General features: G+C 38.1%; 1 protein-coding gene across 2 annotated transcripts in view; it reads left to right on the forward strand.

Annotated features, from left to right (window-relative positions):
* PIK3R3 (phosphoinositide-3-kinase regulatory subunit 3) overlaps nucleotides 1-15,595 on the forward strand; it is a 132,309-nt gene that overhangs the window by 82,777 nt on the left and 33,937 nt on the right. Inside the window, exons 2-3 of one of the 2 annotated variants that reach the window (XM_049618645.1) lie at nucleotides 1,608-1,716; nucleotides 3,870-3,968. In XM_049618645.1, the coding sequence (XP_049474602.1) occupies nucleotides 1,608-1,716; nucleotides 3,870-3,968 (208 nt within the window). Of the gene's footprint in view, nucleotides 1-1,607; nucleotides 1,717-3,869; nucleotides 3,969-4,939; nucleotides 4,996-15,595 lie in introns of those variants that run through there. The other variant, XM_049618646.1, reaches the window with a different exon arrangement.

Below are 15,595 nucleotides of genomic sequence, written 5' to 3' on the forward strand. Positions count from 1 at the left end.
TTTTTTTTTTTTTTTTTTTTTTTTTTTTTTTTTTTTTTTTTTTTTGTAGAATATCTCTCAATTGTGGCTTGTCTGATGTCTCCTCATGATTAAATTCAGTTTGTGCGTATTTGGCAGGAATATCACAGAAGTGATGTTTTATCCTTCTCATTGCATCCTGTTGGGGGCCCAAGATTTTATCATTACTAGTGGTATTAACTTAATTGATTATTTGATTAAGGTGGTATTTGCCAGACTTCTCCACTTCTTGTCTTTCTACTTTTGTGACTAATAAGCATTTTGTAGGAAAGCCTTCTGAGATTTTGTAAATCCTCCTCATTAATTTTTCAATTATTTATTTATTTTTTATATCTGCCTGCATGGACACGTGGATTCTTATTTTGTTTGATGACTTATATTTCCTTACTATCATTATTCATATTGATGCTCCATATTTGGTAGTGGGAGCCCCTTCAGTTGGCTCCTTTATTTTTTGTCGTGGCCCCTCATTCTTTGAGCACTTGCTTGCTTTTTGGCTTAACATGATGTTTGAGGTTCATTTGGTTCTTGCTCTGCCCCAGCCCTGGAATCAGCCTTTCTTCAAAGAGCCCAGATTGTTTTTAGTAGAGGATGGCACTAGAAATAAAGATACGGGTACTGGTTATGCATATTGGGGGTGCGGCTGATCTCAGGACCTCTCAGGACAGAGCTTGGGAATAATTTCATTCCCAGTATGTACAGACATTTGCATCTCTCTTTCTATTGAATTTCATGAGTTCATTATCAATAGCTGCAATTCCAGTTCAAACTCGAGGGATCGTTCTATTTTTTCACTTTTCCATATTTGTAACTTCCTTTTTAGACTACGAGAAAACTGGGTCTTATTAATTTTAATAGTTTTACTTATTTGGTCCATATCTCTGTATGTACCTAATCTCTTACAGCTATTGCTGCATTCCCCCAACCCCTCCCAGCCTCCCCTCCCCCAAGTAGAAACTCTTTTCACCCTTATCTGGCTTTGTCTCATTGCACTGGTATGCCCACTTCTGAGGACTGTGTCCTCATTGGCTTGGTCTCCACTACACTGTGCCACCGGGCCCTGTGCTGCTGTGCTTCTTATTTCATTTAGCTTTATTTAACACCTTGTGCCAGGCTGTCCCTGTGAGGATCTCCTTCTTACCCTCCTCTGGCTCTGAGATCCTGTGCTGTGCTGCTGTCCCCTTATATGGACATAATCCTTCTTCACCTGCTTTGGGCTCTGATACTAACTCTTGGCCATCATGACCAGTCTCATGTAATGGCTTTTGGGCTGAATTGTTGGTGAAGGGGCTTCATACTGTCTTTTGAGAGAAGATGAAGTTTTGGGTGGCATCTGTTCATAATTAAAAGTTAGCACTTTATAAGAAGGAAAAAAAAAACCCAGGTAGCTTGAAAATTTCACATTTTAGGCAGTTATTGGTAGAGTTCTAAAAGGATTTCTTCTTTGGCTAACATTTAATATAAAATAACACTTGATTTATAATTATCTGAATCTTAATGTACATTGGTTAACGAGCTGTTCCTGACTGAGGAAATTAGAAAAGAAATAGTAATTTACATCTACAAAATAATATTCATTTTTCTTCTAGCTCTTCCACCAAAGCCACCTAAGCCAATGACTTCAGCTGTTACAAATGGAATGAAGGACAGTTCTGTTTCTCTTCAGGATGCAGAATGGTACTGGGGGGATATTTCAAGGTAATAACTAGAATACTACTATAATTCAATGCAGTTGAAAAACAAATCATTTTTGAGAATCAGTTAAAAATAAAACATTTTAATGCACTACTAGTTGTTAAAGATTACCATTTTGAAAATCATATGTGAGAACATTTCAAAAGTTTCTAAATGCTGTCCTTCCCAAAAAAGTGACAAGAAAATCTTTATTACAGGTGTGATCATTACTTTTAATACTGTATTGAGGATAGATTTCTGAATAAATGAAACTTCTACATTTAGGATGGCTACATGTGTTTTAGGATAAAAGATAGTTACAGGTACTTAATTTTCTTTACCTTTCTGTGTCTAAGTCAGTGGTTCCATAATCTTTGCATGCACAAGAACCAATTGAGGTGGGGCCCAGGAATCTGCATTTAACAGTTTCCCCAGGTGATTTTGATGTAGTCTTCACATACCTCATTTTGAGAAACAGGACTCTAGAACAGGTTTACTTTTTGGGTAAAATGTGGTTTTGGAAAAATCTGAGCCTAGAGAAGGGAAATATATATATTGAATTTGAATTTTCAAATTTCTTGTTTTTCTTGAATTTTGTTTTAGAAAAGACCTATCCATTTCTGTCAAATTAGGTTCCAGGCTGATGGTGTATTCTTTAATATGCTTGTGTTTCTCTTTCTCTTGTCTGTTTTCTTTAATTCCCAGAGTGCCACTCATTTCTTTTTTTTCCCCTTTGTTACCATTTTAACCATCTTTAAATGTCCAGCTTAGTGGCATAAAGTACATTGACAGTATTGTTCAACCCTCACCACCATCCATCTCTGGAACTATTTCATCTTCCCAAAGCATAACTTTGTACTCGTTAAACACTAACTGCCTTTTCCTCCTATTCTCCCCAGCGCCTGGAAACCACCATCCTACTTTCTGTTTCTATGAATTTGACTACTCTAGGTACCTCACATAAGTGGAATCTTACCATATTTATCCTTTTGTGACTGGCTTATTTCACTTAACAAAATGTCTTCAAGGTTCATCCGTGTTACAGCATGTGTCAGTATTTTCTTCTTTTTTAAGGCTGAATAATATTCCATTATGTGTATATACACCACATTTTTATTTATTCATTCATCTGGACATTTGGCTTTGAACATTTGGATTGTTTACAGCTTTTGGCTATTGTGAATAATGCTGCCATGAACATTGGTGTATAAATGTTTATTCAAGTCCCTGCTTTTAGTTCTTTTGGGTGCATGCCCTGAAGTGGAATTTCTGAGTTATATGGTAATTCTATGTTTAATTTTTGGGAGGAGACTTAATATATTTTTATATTAAAATGGATCAGAAAATTTTTATTTTGTAATTATATAATAAAATGATTTTAGATTTAAATATCATTTAAATTTATATTCTTTTTTTTAAGTTTTTTTAAGTTTTATTTTGAGAGGAGGGGGAGCACAAGCATGTGGGGGAAAGGGGCAGTGAGAGAATCAAGCACAGGACTTGAACCCACTAACTGAACTGTGAGATCATGACCTGAGTCAAAACCAAGAGTCAGTTGCTTAACCGACTGAGCTACCCAGTCATCCCTTAAACTTACATTCTAAGACCATGTGGGTCTGTAACTCAAGAGTCTTCTATGCCCTCCTTTCCTGAGTGTTCTAGTATTCTTAAAGTTCTAAACCAACTCTGCAGGAGGAGTTTATCATCAGTATAAATTCAAATTGGAGAAGATTATATTGAAAGGTTGTGAACTTAGTGAAATTTTCCCCTTCTGATCAGACACAGCTGCCACTGTTCCTTAAACATAACCTTCTTTCTAAACAGCTGCTGGTTTCTCCTGAAACTGTACAAGTTCAGACTTGCCTAAGGAAGCCCTAAAGGCTTAATGGAAACACTATCCCCTACAGACGTTTGAAATCTGGAAGAGTTTAAAAAGCAAATAGCCTGTCCTTAGGTTGCATAATTCCAAAAATCAAAACAGAAAGATCATATCTAGTGGGAGGAACTAAATGACCTCTGAGGGCCCCCATAATTCTGTGACCTTAGACATATCCCCTCCTAACTAGTCTTAGTAGTAATATGTGAAGAAAACAATTGACTAATCAACTAATCGATTAATGTGAAGAGAACAATCAGTGATTACATTTTTTTTGTTTTCCTATAATTCTGTTTTTCAGGGAGGAGGTAAATGACAAATTACGGGATATGCCAGATGGTACGTTCTTGGTCAGAGATGCCTCAACAAAAATGCAGGGAGATTACACTTTGACTTTGCGGTGAGTATTTTTCAGCATTTGACTAGTGTTCTACTACCATTATTTATTTCTGGGTATAGAGAGATTTTTGTATTTATTTAAATGTTTATTTACACATTTAAAAAGAAGTTAATTTAGATATATAGTTTTTTTAAGTTTATTTAGTTTGAGAAAGAGCACGAGCTGGGGAGGGGAGAGAGGGGGGGAGACAGAAAGAATCCCAGTGCAGAGCCCAGTGCAGGGCTCAAACTCACAAACCGTGAAGTCATGACCTGAGCTGAAATCAAGAGTCAGATGCTTAACCTATTTGAGCCACCAGGGAGCACCTAGGTGCCCCTAGATACATAATTTTTAATTGTTTGGCTGACTATTCTTTCTCTGTACATTAAATATTTAAATGTCTTATATGAAAATGGCCACAATTTTTATTTTTATGAAGGAATAAAAAAAAAAAAAGGCTAAGATCCCTAAAAGTAAGGAAGGAAGAAGACCTGTGAGTGAAAAAGAAGTCCTGGGCACAGTTTGAGGTTATTAATGATATGTTGGGAATCCACCCCTCTAATAATCCTATTATTTTTCTCAATGCAGACTTCAGAGAGTAAAACTCAACATAGTTTAGGCTGATGAGGATATGTAGAAGATAAGGCAATTCTCAGCCTATATCATGCCATCCATATGGGCATATTAGAATTTTCTAAGTGGTGGGTGTATCACCTTTTATATTTACAAAGATATATTTACAAATATATTTTAAAAGATTAGGAAAACGGCATTAGATATTTTTACATTTAATTTTTTTATATTCAATTTTAACAATTAAAATAGCCTAATTACAATAAAGTACTGTGATTTTTTTATAAAGGAACTATCTAAAGAAAAATATAATGAAAACAGTAATGATAATAGCTCCCTTTACTAAACATTTTACGTGCAATATCTTATTATTCACAACAACCTTATGAGATAGGTATTATTCATATTTCCATTTTATAGATGAGGCAACTGAAGCTTAACCTGGTTAAGAAACTTACCTGAAGACACATAGCTAGTAAGTGGCAGAGGATGGGTACAGATCCAGATTTATCTGACTCTTTATTGTCTTTCTACCTACTATCTTTAGGAAAAATCATGTAGTTTATGCTAGAAATTTGGAGTTTCTGGTAAAGATATTATAAGAAGTTAATACCTTGGGACTTTTAGTTGTGCTGAGGAATAATCAGTGTGCTACAATGATTCATTTGATTCTGTACCCCCCCCCCCCCCCCCCCGCTCCAGTCAGGCTTCTGTCTCTTCCAGTCTACAGGGACTACAAAACCAATGGCCACTTCTTTCTTCTGTGTGTGTGTGTGTGTGTGTGTGTGTGTGTGTGTGTGTGTGTGTCTCTAATTAATGTTATTTATTTATTTACATCCAAGGTTGTTACCATATAGTGCAATAATGATTTCAGGAGTAGATTCCAGTGATTCATCCACTATGTATAACACTCAGTGCTCATCCCAAGAAGTGTCTTCCTTAATGCCCCTTACCCATTTAGCCCATCCTCCCACCCCACAACCACTCCGGCAACCTTCAGTTTGTTTTTTGTATTTAAAAGTCTCTTATATTTTGTTCCCCTCCTTGTTTTTATATTATTTTTGCTTCCCTCCCTTTATGTTCATTTGTTTTGTATCTTAAATTCCTCATATGAGTGAAGTCATATGATATGTCTTTCTCTGACTAATTTTGCTTAGTATAATACCCTCTAGTTCCATCCATGTGGTTGCAAATGGCAAGATTTCATTCTTTTTGATTGCTGAGTAATACTCCATTGTATATATATACCACATCTTCTTTATCCATTCATCCATCGATGGACATTTGGGCTCTTTCCATACTTTGGCTATTGTCAATAGCTCTGCTATAGACATTGGGGTTGCATGCACCCCTTCGAACAGCACAGCTGTATCCCTTGGATAAATACCTAGCAGTGCAATTGCTGGGTTGTAGGGTACTTCTGTTTTTAGCTTTTTGAGGAACTTCCATACTGTTTTCCAGAGTGGCTGCACCAGTTTGCATTCCCACCAGCAGTGCAAAAGAGATTCTTTTTCTCCACATCCTCGCCAACATCTGTTGTTGCGTGAGTTGTTAATTTTAAGCCATTCTGACTAGTGTGAGGTGGCATCTCATTGTGGTTTTGATTTGTATTTCCCTGATGATGAGTGATGTTGAGCATCTTTTCATGTGTCTGTTAGCCATCTGGATGCCTTCTTTGGAGACGTGTCTATTCGTGTCTTTTGCCCATTTCCTCACTGGCTTATTTGTTTTTTGGGTGTTGAGTTTGAGAAGTTCTTTATAGCTTTTGGATACTAACCCTTTATCTGTTATGTCATTTGCAAATAATCTTCTCCCATTCTGTTGGTTGCCTTTTAGTTTTGCTGATTGTGTCCTTTGCTGTGCAGAAGCTATTTATTTTGATGAGGTCCCAGTAGTTCATTTTTGCTTTTGTTTCCCTTGCCTCCCTTGAGTAAGAAGTTGCTGCGGCCAAAGTCAAAGAGGTTTTTGCCTGCTTTCTCCTCTAGGATTTTGATGGTTTCCTGTCTTACGTTTAGGTCTTTCATCCATTTTGGCTTTATTTTATGTATGGTGTAAGAAAGTGGTCCAGGTTCATTTTTCTGCATGTCACTGCTGAAGAGATTGTCTTTATTCCATTGGATATTCTTTTCTGCTTTATCAAAGATTAGTTGGCCATACTTTTGTGGGTCCATTTCTGGGTTCTGTAGTCTGATATGAGTGTCTGTTCTTGTGCCAGTACCATACTGTCTTGATGGTTACAGCTTTGTAGTATAGCTTGAAGTCTGGGATTGTGATGCCTCCTGCTTTGGTCTTCTTCTTCAAAATTACTTTGGCTATTCGGGGTCTTTTCTGGTTCCATACAAATTTTAGGATTGTTTGTTCTAGCTCTGTGAAGAATGCTGGTGTTATTTCGATAGGGATTGCATTGAATATAGATTGCTTTGGGTAGTGTCCACATTTTAACAATATTCTTCCAATCCGGAGCATGGAGTATTTTTCCATTTTTTTGTGCCTTCAGTTTCATTGATAAGCTTTCTATAGTTTTCAGTGTTTAGATTTTTCATTTCTTTGTTTAGGTTTATTCCTAGGTATTTTATGGGTTTTTTTTGCAATTGTAAATGGGATCGATTCATTGATTTCTCTTTCTGTTGCTTCATTATTTGTGTAAAGGAATGCAACTGATTTCTGTGCATTGATTTTATATCCTGCAACTTTGCTCAATTCATGGATCAGTTCTAGCAGTTTTTTGGTGGAATATTTTGGGTTTTTTCTAGAGTATCATGTTGTCTACAACCACTTCTCTTTTTACCTCACCTGACTTCTTAGTAGCATTAGTCCTAGGCACTTTTTCCTAGAAACAGTTTATTGTCTTGGCTGTGGTGACATCACACTCTTCTGATTTTCTTCCTAACTCTAGACTAGCCACTCCTTTGCTCAGTATCTAAATTTTAAGTGTTCAAGGCTCAGAGTTGGGTCTCTGTATTCATTCTCCCAAGGTGAGTTTGTCCTATTCCATGGCTTTAACAGGCAGTTATATGGTGGTGATTCATAAACCTCATCTCCAACTCTGACCTCCAGAACTCCTCATGCATATATCCCGTTGCCTATTTGACTTTGCCATTTAGATAACTAGGGAACATATTAATTTTAACATGGTCAAAGCAAAATGTTTTATTTCTTTTTATTTCTTTATTTTTTATTTTTTTTAATGTTTGAGAGAGAGAGAGAGAGAACACAAGTGGGGAAGGGGCAGAGAGAGAGGGAGACGGAGAATCCGAAGCAGGCTTCTTGCTGTCAGCACAGAGCCTGATGTGGGACTCAAACCTACTGAACTGTGAGATCATGATCTGTGCTGAAGTCAGATGCTCAACTGACAGAGCCACCCAGGTGTCCCAGAATTTTTTATTTCTAACCCGACTCCTCCTACTCAAACGATTTCTCTTTTAGTCTTTCCTTTTCTTTGTTTCTCTGTTTTTTTGTTTTTTTTTTTTCTTTCAGAAATAGAACCACCATTGGGGCACCTGAGTGGCTTAGTCAGTTAGGCATCCAAGTTCAGTTCAGGTGATGATCTCACAGTCTGTGAGTTCAAGCCCCGTGTTGGGCTCTGTGCTGATAGCTCAAGCCTGGAGGCTGCTTCGGATTTTGTATCTCCCTCTCTCTTTGCCCCTCTTCCACTCATGCTCTGTCTCTCTCTGTTTCTCAAAAATGAATAAATGTTAAAAAAATTAAAAAAAAAAAAAACCAGAAATAGAACCACCATCTCTACAGTACTCAAGTCACAACTCTTTTTCCTCTCTTTTTCCCTAACACATTAGAATCCATCATTAAACAATCCTGCCAACTTTACCCCCAAATCTGTATTTGTAATCTCAACTTTACCTCCAAATCTATATTCATAATCTTGTCACACTTGTCTGCCACTCAACACTAAGCCACCATCATCTTGCTTGATCTTTTACAGTCATTTCATGACAGGCCTCTCAGCATCTTATAATTTCTAGTCTTCCCCACCCTTTTTGACCATTTTCTGCACAGCAACCCGTAGTGATCGTTTTAAGGTATGAGTCTGATTACTCCTTTGCTTAAAATTCTTTTTTTTTATTATTTTTAAAATATTTTAATTTATTTTTGAATGAGAGAGAGAGAGAGACAGAGCATGAGTGGGGGAGAAGCAGAGAGAGAGGGAGACACAGAATTCAAAGCAGGCTCCAGGCTCTAAGCTGTCAGCACAGAGCCCGATGTGGGACTCAAACTCACAAACTGTGAGATCATGACTTGAGCTGAAGCTGGATGCTTAACCAACTGAGCCACCCAGGCACCCACTTAAAATTCTTTTTTAAGAGTTTCCCTACTGCACTTAAGGTAAAAGAATTTGGATTTTATTCTAACTTACAAAATTCTATTTGACCTGGTCTTGGTCTACTTTTTTTTTTCTAAGTTTATTTATTTTGAGAGACAGAGCAGAGGAGGGGCAGAGAGAGGGGGAGAGAGAGAATCCCAGGCAGGTTTTGTGCTGTCAGAGCAGAGCCTGATGCTGGGCTCAAACTCACGAACCGTGAGATCATGACCTGAGCTGAAACTAAGAGTTGGACGCTTAATCGACTGAGCCACCCAGGCACCCTGGTCTCAGTCTACTTTTTACACCTCATATCTTGCCCTCTTCTCTCCCTTCCACTACATTCAATCCCACTATCCTTTTTGTACCTCAGATAAGTGAAGCTTATTCCTGTCTCAGGGCCTTTGCAATAGCTGTTCTTTCTGGTCTTCGCATCCTCGGTTCCTTTTTGTCGATCAGATCTCTGCACAGTTGCCACCTGTTAACTCTTAAACTCTCTTAAACTCTCAATCCAAAGTAGCCATCCAAGGATATATATTGCCTCAATTTAATTCTCTATAATCTGCTCCTATATTTTCTTTTCCTCTTCCACCTTGTCTATCTCAACCCATAGAATTTAAGTTCTCTGATAATCATTGTTTAATCATTGTTGCATCTCCAGACTTTAGTGTGTGATAATGGATAGACATTAGACAGTGGATAATAAATACTAACAGATGAATGTCTGATCTGAAAAATGGTTTTAATCCCACACTAAGTTGTTTTATGATGGGTAGATTCCTAAGTGCAGCTAACTAAAGGCAACGATTTTTGCATCTTGGGATGAGGAAAAGAGCCTGCAGAAGTTATATTACTTACCTGAAGTTGCAGCACTGTTTAAGAACAAAGGCTGGAAAGGGGTCCCAATGACAGTCTAGTCTAGAACCACCTTGAGAATTCTTATGCTTAGAGACCTGCAGCTGGAAGATTGTTAATACTACTTGGTTCAGCTGGGGTTTCTGCAGATGTAATAATTCTCTGCATAACATTTTTCAGAAAGGGCCACTGAGCTTCCATGTGATCTTTCAGTCAGAGGGAGCTAGCATCTTCCTTTGAGACAGCCCATTTTATTTTGGGGCAGCTTTAAAATTTAGAGGGTTATCTTTGTGGTGGATATTATGGTAGGACCAGGAATGTGGACATGAATAAGAAGATGCGGTTTTACCCTTAAGAGTTCATAATCCCAATGTGTAATGGTGGAATAGGAGAGACACATATATACTATACTTGAATGCTTTTAATATAACACATAATATAACATTGTGGTGTTATATTTGAGTTCTCCCCATTTACTCCTTCTCCTAACTCCTGGTAACCTTTGTTTTAGTTTGTTTGTGAATTTAATTTGACTATTCTAGGTACTTCATATAAGTAGAATCATACCAAAAAAAAAAAAAAAAAAAGGTAGAATCCTACAATATTTATCCTTTTGTGTCTGGCTTATTTTTAAGAATAATAGTTTTAAGGTTCATCCATATTGTAGCATATTCTTCCTTTTTAAGGCATATGTATACTACATTTTGTTTATCCATTGTTCAGTGGACATTGGCAAGAATATTTTATTTAAAATTTATTTATTTATTTATTTATTTATTTGTTTGTTTATTTTGAGAGAGAGAGAGGAGGAAGAGAGAGCCAAGTGGGGTAGGGGGCAGAGAGAGAGAGAATCCCAAGTAGGCCCCACGCTGTTGGTGAACTATAAGATCATAACCTGAGCTGAAATAAAGAGTCAGACGCTTAACTGGCTGAGCCACTCAGGCTCCCCAGCAAGAATATTTTAAAGCTTTCATGTATCTAGCAAAATGTCTGACATGTAGTAGGTACTCAGTGAATATCTGAAAGGAAAAAATAAATGAGAGAAAGGTAAAGGGAAGTTTTCTCAGAGGAAATAATAGTTTAACTGGGCCCTGACAGATTTTGTTAGACAGAAAAGTGATGGTCTTACTGGAGTTTAGTAAAATCCATAGTTCAGTGCTAGTTACTCTGCATAGGATCTGATAATGAGTTAAAAATTTTTGTCTCAAAGAAGCCATAGTGTGTTGAGGGCAATAGGAATAAGAAAATTGCTTTGAATTAAACTAAAATAATAGGAGAAATTCAAAAAATGGGAAAGAAATATCTTGTTGAGAGGATATACAGAGGTGTCCTTCATGGAAGAAATTGCATTGCAGTGTATCTGGAAGAAGGGAATAGATTTGGGCATGTAGAAAGTGGGAGGGGAGGTTGCAGGATTAGGTAGCAATAGGAACAGAGATAAGCTGGTGAGAAACTAGAGTGCCCTGTTCTTGAAAGATGCAGTCCCAATTTGGCCAGAGGATAAAGTCCATAAAGAGGAACCAAGTGGTAGGGGATGGATGGTTGGAAAAGGGTCATGTTGAAGAGGGCTTTGAATTCTAAAATTTGGAGTTTGCATTTATTTCATTTTAATTTTATTTTATTATTTTAGAGAGAGAGTGAGCGGGAAGAAGGGCAGAAGGAGAGAGAAAGAGAATATTAAGCAGGCTCCATACTCAGTGTAGAGCCTGATATGGGGCTTGATCCCATGACCCTGGGATCATGACCTAAGCTGAAATCAAGAGCTGGATGTTCGGCGAATGGACTGAGCCACCCAAGTGCCCCTGCATTTAATATCATAGGTAGGCAGAGGGAACCATTGCATTTTTTTTTTTTTTTAGCAATTATATGATCAGACTATATTTGAATAGAAAGAATAAAAGAGGATAGATACTAGCAAAGAGTTAGGATATTATGAAATGTCAGGGTACCTGGCTGGCTCAGTTGGTAGAGTATGTGACTCTTGATCTCATGGTCGTGAGTTTAAGCCCCACATTGGGTATAGAGCTTACTTAAAAACAAAACAAAAAACCGTAGAATATTATCAATTGAGAGGTAATGGTGATCAAAAATAGAATTTATTCTTTAATCATTTAATATTTATTGAGTGCCCACAATGTTCTAGGTACTATTCTAGGAAAAGGAAATGATGAACATTTCCTATCTATACATGGTCTTCTATATATTTGGAGGTAGAGATAGGAGTAGGGGAGAGGAGACAAACACATAAAAAAGAAATAACTTCCAGTATATGAAATGCTATATAGGAAATACACAGGGTTACGTGATAGAGAATATAGGGAAAGGGAATTTAAGATAGTTTTGAGAAGGAGGGCCTCTCTGAGGATGTGACCTCTGAAAACTGAAGGATATGAACCAGCCAGAAAAGTGTTCTAGGAAGAGGGAACAGAAAATGCAAAGACACTGAATTTTGGAAAGATTTGGTGGATCCAGTGAATACAAAGACTGCTGTGACTGGCTTACAGTGTGAACCATAGAGTGGTAGAAGATAAAGTTGAAAGTGGAAAGGAGACAGATGCACAGAGCCTTGTGAGCCATGGTAAGGAATTTTCTCCCTCCGTGTCTCTCTCTCTCTCTCTTTCTTTCTTTCTTTCTTTCTTTCTTTCTTTCTTTCTTTCTCTTTCTTTCTTTCTTTCTTTCTTTCTTTTTCTTTCTTTTCTTTCTATCTCCCTCTCTTTCTTTCTTTCTTTCTTTCTTCCTTATTTTCTTTCTTTTCTTTCTTTCTCTCTACCTCCCTCACTTCCTTTCTTTCTTCCTTCCTTCCTTCCTTTCTTCTTTCTTTCTTTCTTTCTTTCTTTCTTTCTTCTTCCTTCCTTCCTTCCTTCCTTTCTTCCTTCTTTCTTCCTTCCTTCCTTCCTTCCTTCCTTCCTTCCTTCCTTCCTTCCTTTGTGGGAGTAGGGGAGGAGCAGAGAGAGAGAGAAGCCCAAGCAGGCTCCATGCTGTCAGCACAGAGCCCAACACAAGGCTCAGGCCCATCAACTGTGAGATCATGACCTGAAACCAACAGTCAGATGCTTAACCAACTGAGCCACCCAGGCACCCCTAATTTTATTTCTAAGTGAAAAAAAAAAACACAACAGCAACCAAAAAACCAAACCCAAGAATGGTTTTTTAAGCAGGGGAATGATATGATGGAAAGATGGAATACACTATTAGCTGGGATAGTGGCTCTAGGAAAGGAGTTGAGGAATCAAAGTAAGAGGCATTTGGAGCTAAGAGCCAAGGGATTTAATAATAGAGTAGGTATGAGGTTGGGGTGGAGTAGTTAAAGATGATTCATTTGAGCCTGTTGGGCTTAGAATGAATGTGCCATTTATAGAAATAGGCAAGTCAGAAGCAGTTGTTTTATAGAGAACAGGGGAAAGATGTTGGTTTTTAGCTGCTCCAGAACTTCCAGAAAAAGTGTATCTAGAGTAGAGCTAGAAATGTAGGTTTAATGCTTAGAGGAGAGCATAGAACTAGAAAAAGATTCAGGTACCATCTCCATAGAATAAATGGGATTTTAAGGAAAGAATATATATAGGGAAGAAAAGGTAGAGGCTGAAGGCAAATATTTTTAGAGACTGTGTTTACCAACAGGAAGGAGCTGAGGAAGAACAGTCTAAGAGGTTGAGGCAAAAGTGTAATGGGGCACCTGGGTAGCTCAGTTGGCTAACTGTCCAATTCTTGATCTCAGCTCAGGTCATGATCTCACAGTTCATGAGTTCAAGTCCTGCATTGGGCACTATGATGACAGTACAGAGCCTGGTTGGGATTCTGTCTCTTCCTCTGTCTGCCCCTCTCCTGCTCACTCTCTCTCTCTCTCTCAAAATAAGTAAATAAAAATTTAAAAAACTGTAATGTCATATAAGTAATGGGAGGACAAAATATTAAATGGGTAGGGAGAGAAAGTAGGGAGAGTAGAAATCTTAAGCCATTGCAAAGAATCTAAGCCTGGGGTGGAGGGAGGAGGCAGGCAGAGTCTGAATTTAATAAAAGTTGGTGACTCTCAAATGAGAGTGAAATCAGACTGTAAAGGGTAGGTGATAAGGAAATAAATAGAAGTTTTCCAATTTAGTAAACCATCGTAAATAGAATTCATCGTAGAAAATCTGGATAGTTAAATCTTTAGGAATTTGCTATATGCCAGGCATTAGGCCAGGTGGTAGAATACAAGAAGGGATAGCATAATTCTTCTGTATAAGAAGGGTATAGTGAGGGAGAGAGACATATAATTAAAAATTGACCATTATTTAGTTCCTTCATGTCCTCACTTTCTTCCCTCTCTGCTTAGAGTCCATGGTCTATTATTAAAATTAGCCTTGGGGCGCCTGGGTGGCGCAGTCGGTTAAGCGTCCGACTTCAGCCAGGTCACGATCTCGCGGTCCGTGAGTTCGAGCCCCGCGTCGGGCTCTGGGCCATGCTCTGGGCTGATGGCCCGGAGCCTGGAGCCTGTTTCCGATTCTGTGTCTCCCTCTCTCTCTGCCCCTCCCCCGTTCATGCTCTGTCTCTCTCTGTCCCAAAAATAAATAAAAAATGTTGAAAAAAAAAATTAAAAAAAAAATTAAAAAAAAAAATTAGCCTTATGAATATATCCTCAATAAACTTGCTCTTTTTTCCCCTCCGTTGTAGTTCCCTAACTGTATTCCTACACTTGTTAAATTCAACTCTTTATCTATTCCTTGCCTATACCTAAGTAGCTGAATGTGAAGAAAAATACACTATGCTCACTGGCTTCACTTAAAATTCATGACTGTTAATCTTACATGGGCGTTTAGTACTGCTTAGCTGAATTTCTGCATCTCTGCAATCTGTTTGCTCTCTCACTTTCCTAGATGACAATTTTTCTCTCTCTCTCTCTCTCTTTTTTTTTTTTTTTTTTTTGAGAGAGAGAGAGGGCAAAAGTGAGAGAGGGAGAGGGAGAGAAAAATGGGGCATACCTGAAGCGGAGCTCACCCAAAGTGGAGCTCAAGCTCACCCAGAGTGGGGCTCATGCTCACCCAAAGCAGGGCTCGAACTCATGAACCGTGAAATCATGACCTGAGCCGAAGTCCGATTCTTAACCGACTGAGCCACTCAGGTGCCCCCCAAGATGACAATTTCACATATTCTCTCTTTTTTTTTTTTTTCTTTGAACAACTCATTTTCCCCTTTCCACCTAAGGAAATTGCTTCCTGTTTCACTGGTAACATTGAAGTTGTCGGAAGATACCTAACTCCCCATTGGTCCTGTTGCCACAGCTATCAACATATTTGCATCTGAATGTGAATACCCTTTCTCCTGTTCCAGTGGATGACTGTTCAAGTTTTGTCCAAGATCCATCTCACTACTTGTGGGCCAAATCCCTCTATTCTTCTCAAGGACATACATTAGGAATTATCTTGTCGGTCCTCTTGGTGATCATCAGTTTTTATCTCTCTACTGAGCCATTCTCATCAGCATATAAATATGTGATACTATCTCCCATTTAAGAATAATAAAGAAGGAAAATTCCCTTGACCGTATCCCTTTCCAAATACTTCCCTATTTCTCTGCTCCCTGTTTACAGCAGTACTCCTCAAGACAGTTGTCTGTTGGCATTTCTTTTCCTTCTTATTTCATTCTCTTTAGTCCATTCTAGTCAGGCTTTCACCTTAGCATCCCATTGAAACCATTTTGTCCAGATCACTTAATGATCCCTTCTTTATCAAAACCTGTGATCATTTACCTGGTTGATCATTTTCTCTGGGTTGAAATGCTTTCTTAAAAATGTACCATGCTGGGGCGCCTGAGTAGCTCAGTCTGTTAAGGTCTGACTTTTGGTTTTGGCTTGCTCATGATCTTGTTTATGGACAGTGTGGTGTCTGCTTGAGATTCTCTCTCTCTCTCTCTCTCTCTCTCTCTCTCT

Source organism: Panthera uncia (genome assembly GCF_023721935.1).
Source record: "Panthera uncia isolate 11264 chromosome C1 unlocalized genomic scaffold, Puncia_PCG_1.0 HiC_scaffold_4, whole genome shotgun sequence".
Classification (NCBI taxonomy): domain Eukaryota; kingdom Metazoa; phylum Chordata; class Mammalia; order Carnivora; family Felidae; genus Panthera; species Panthera uncia.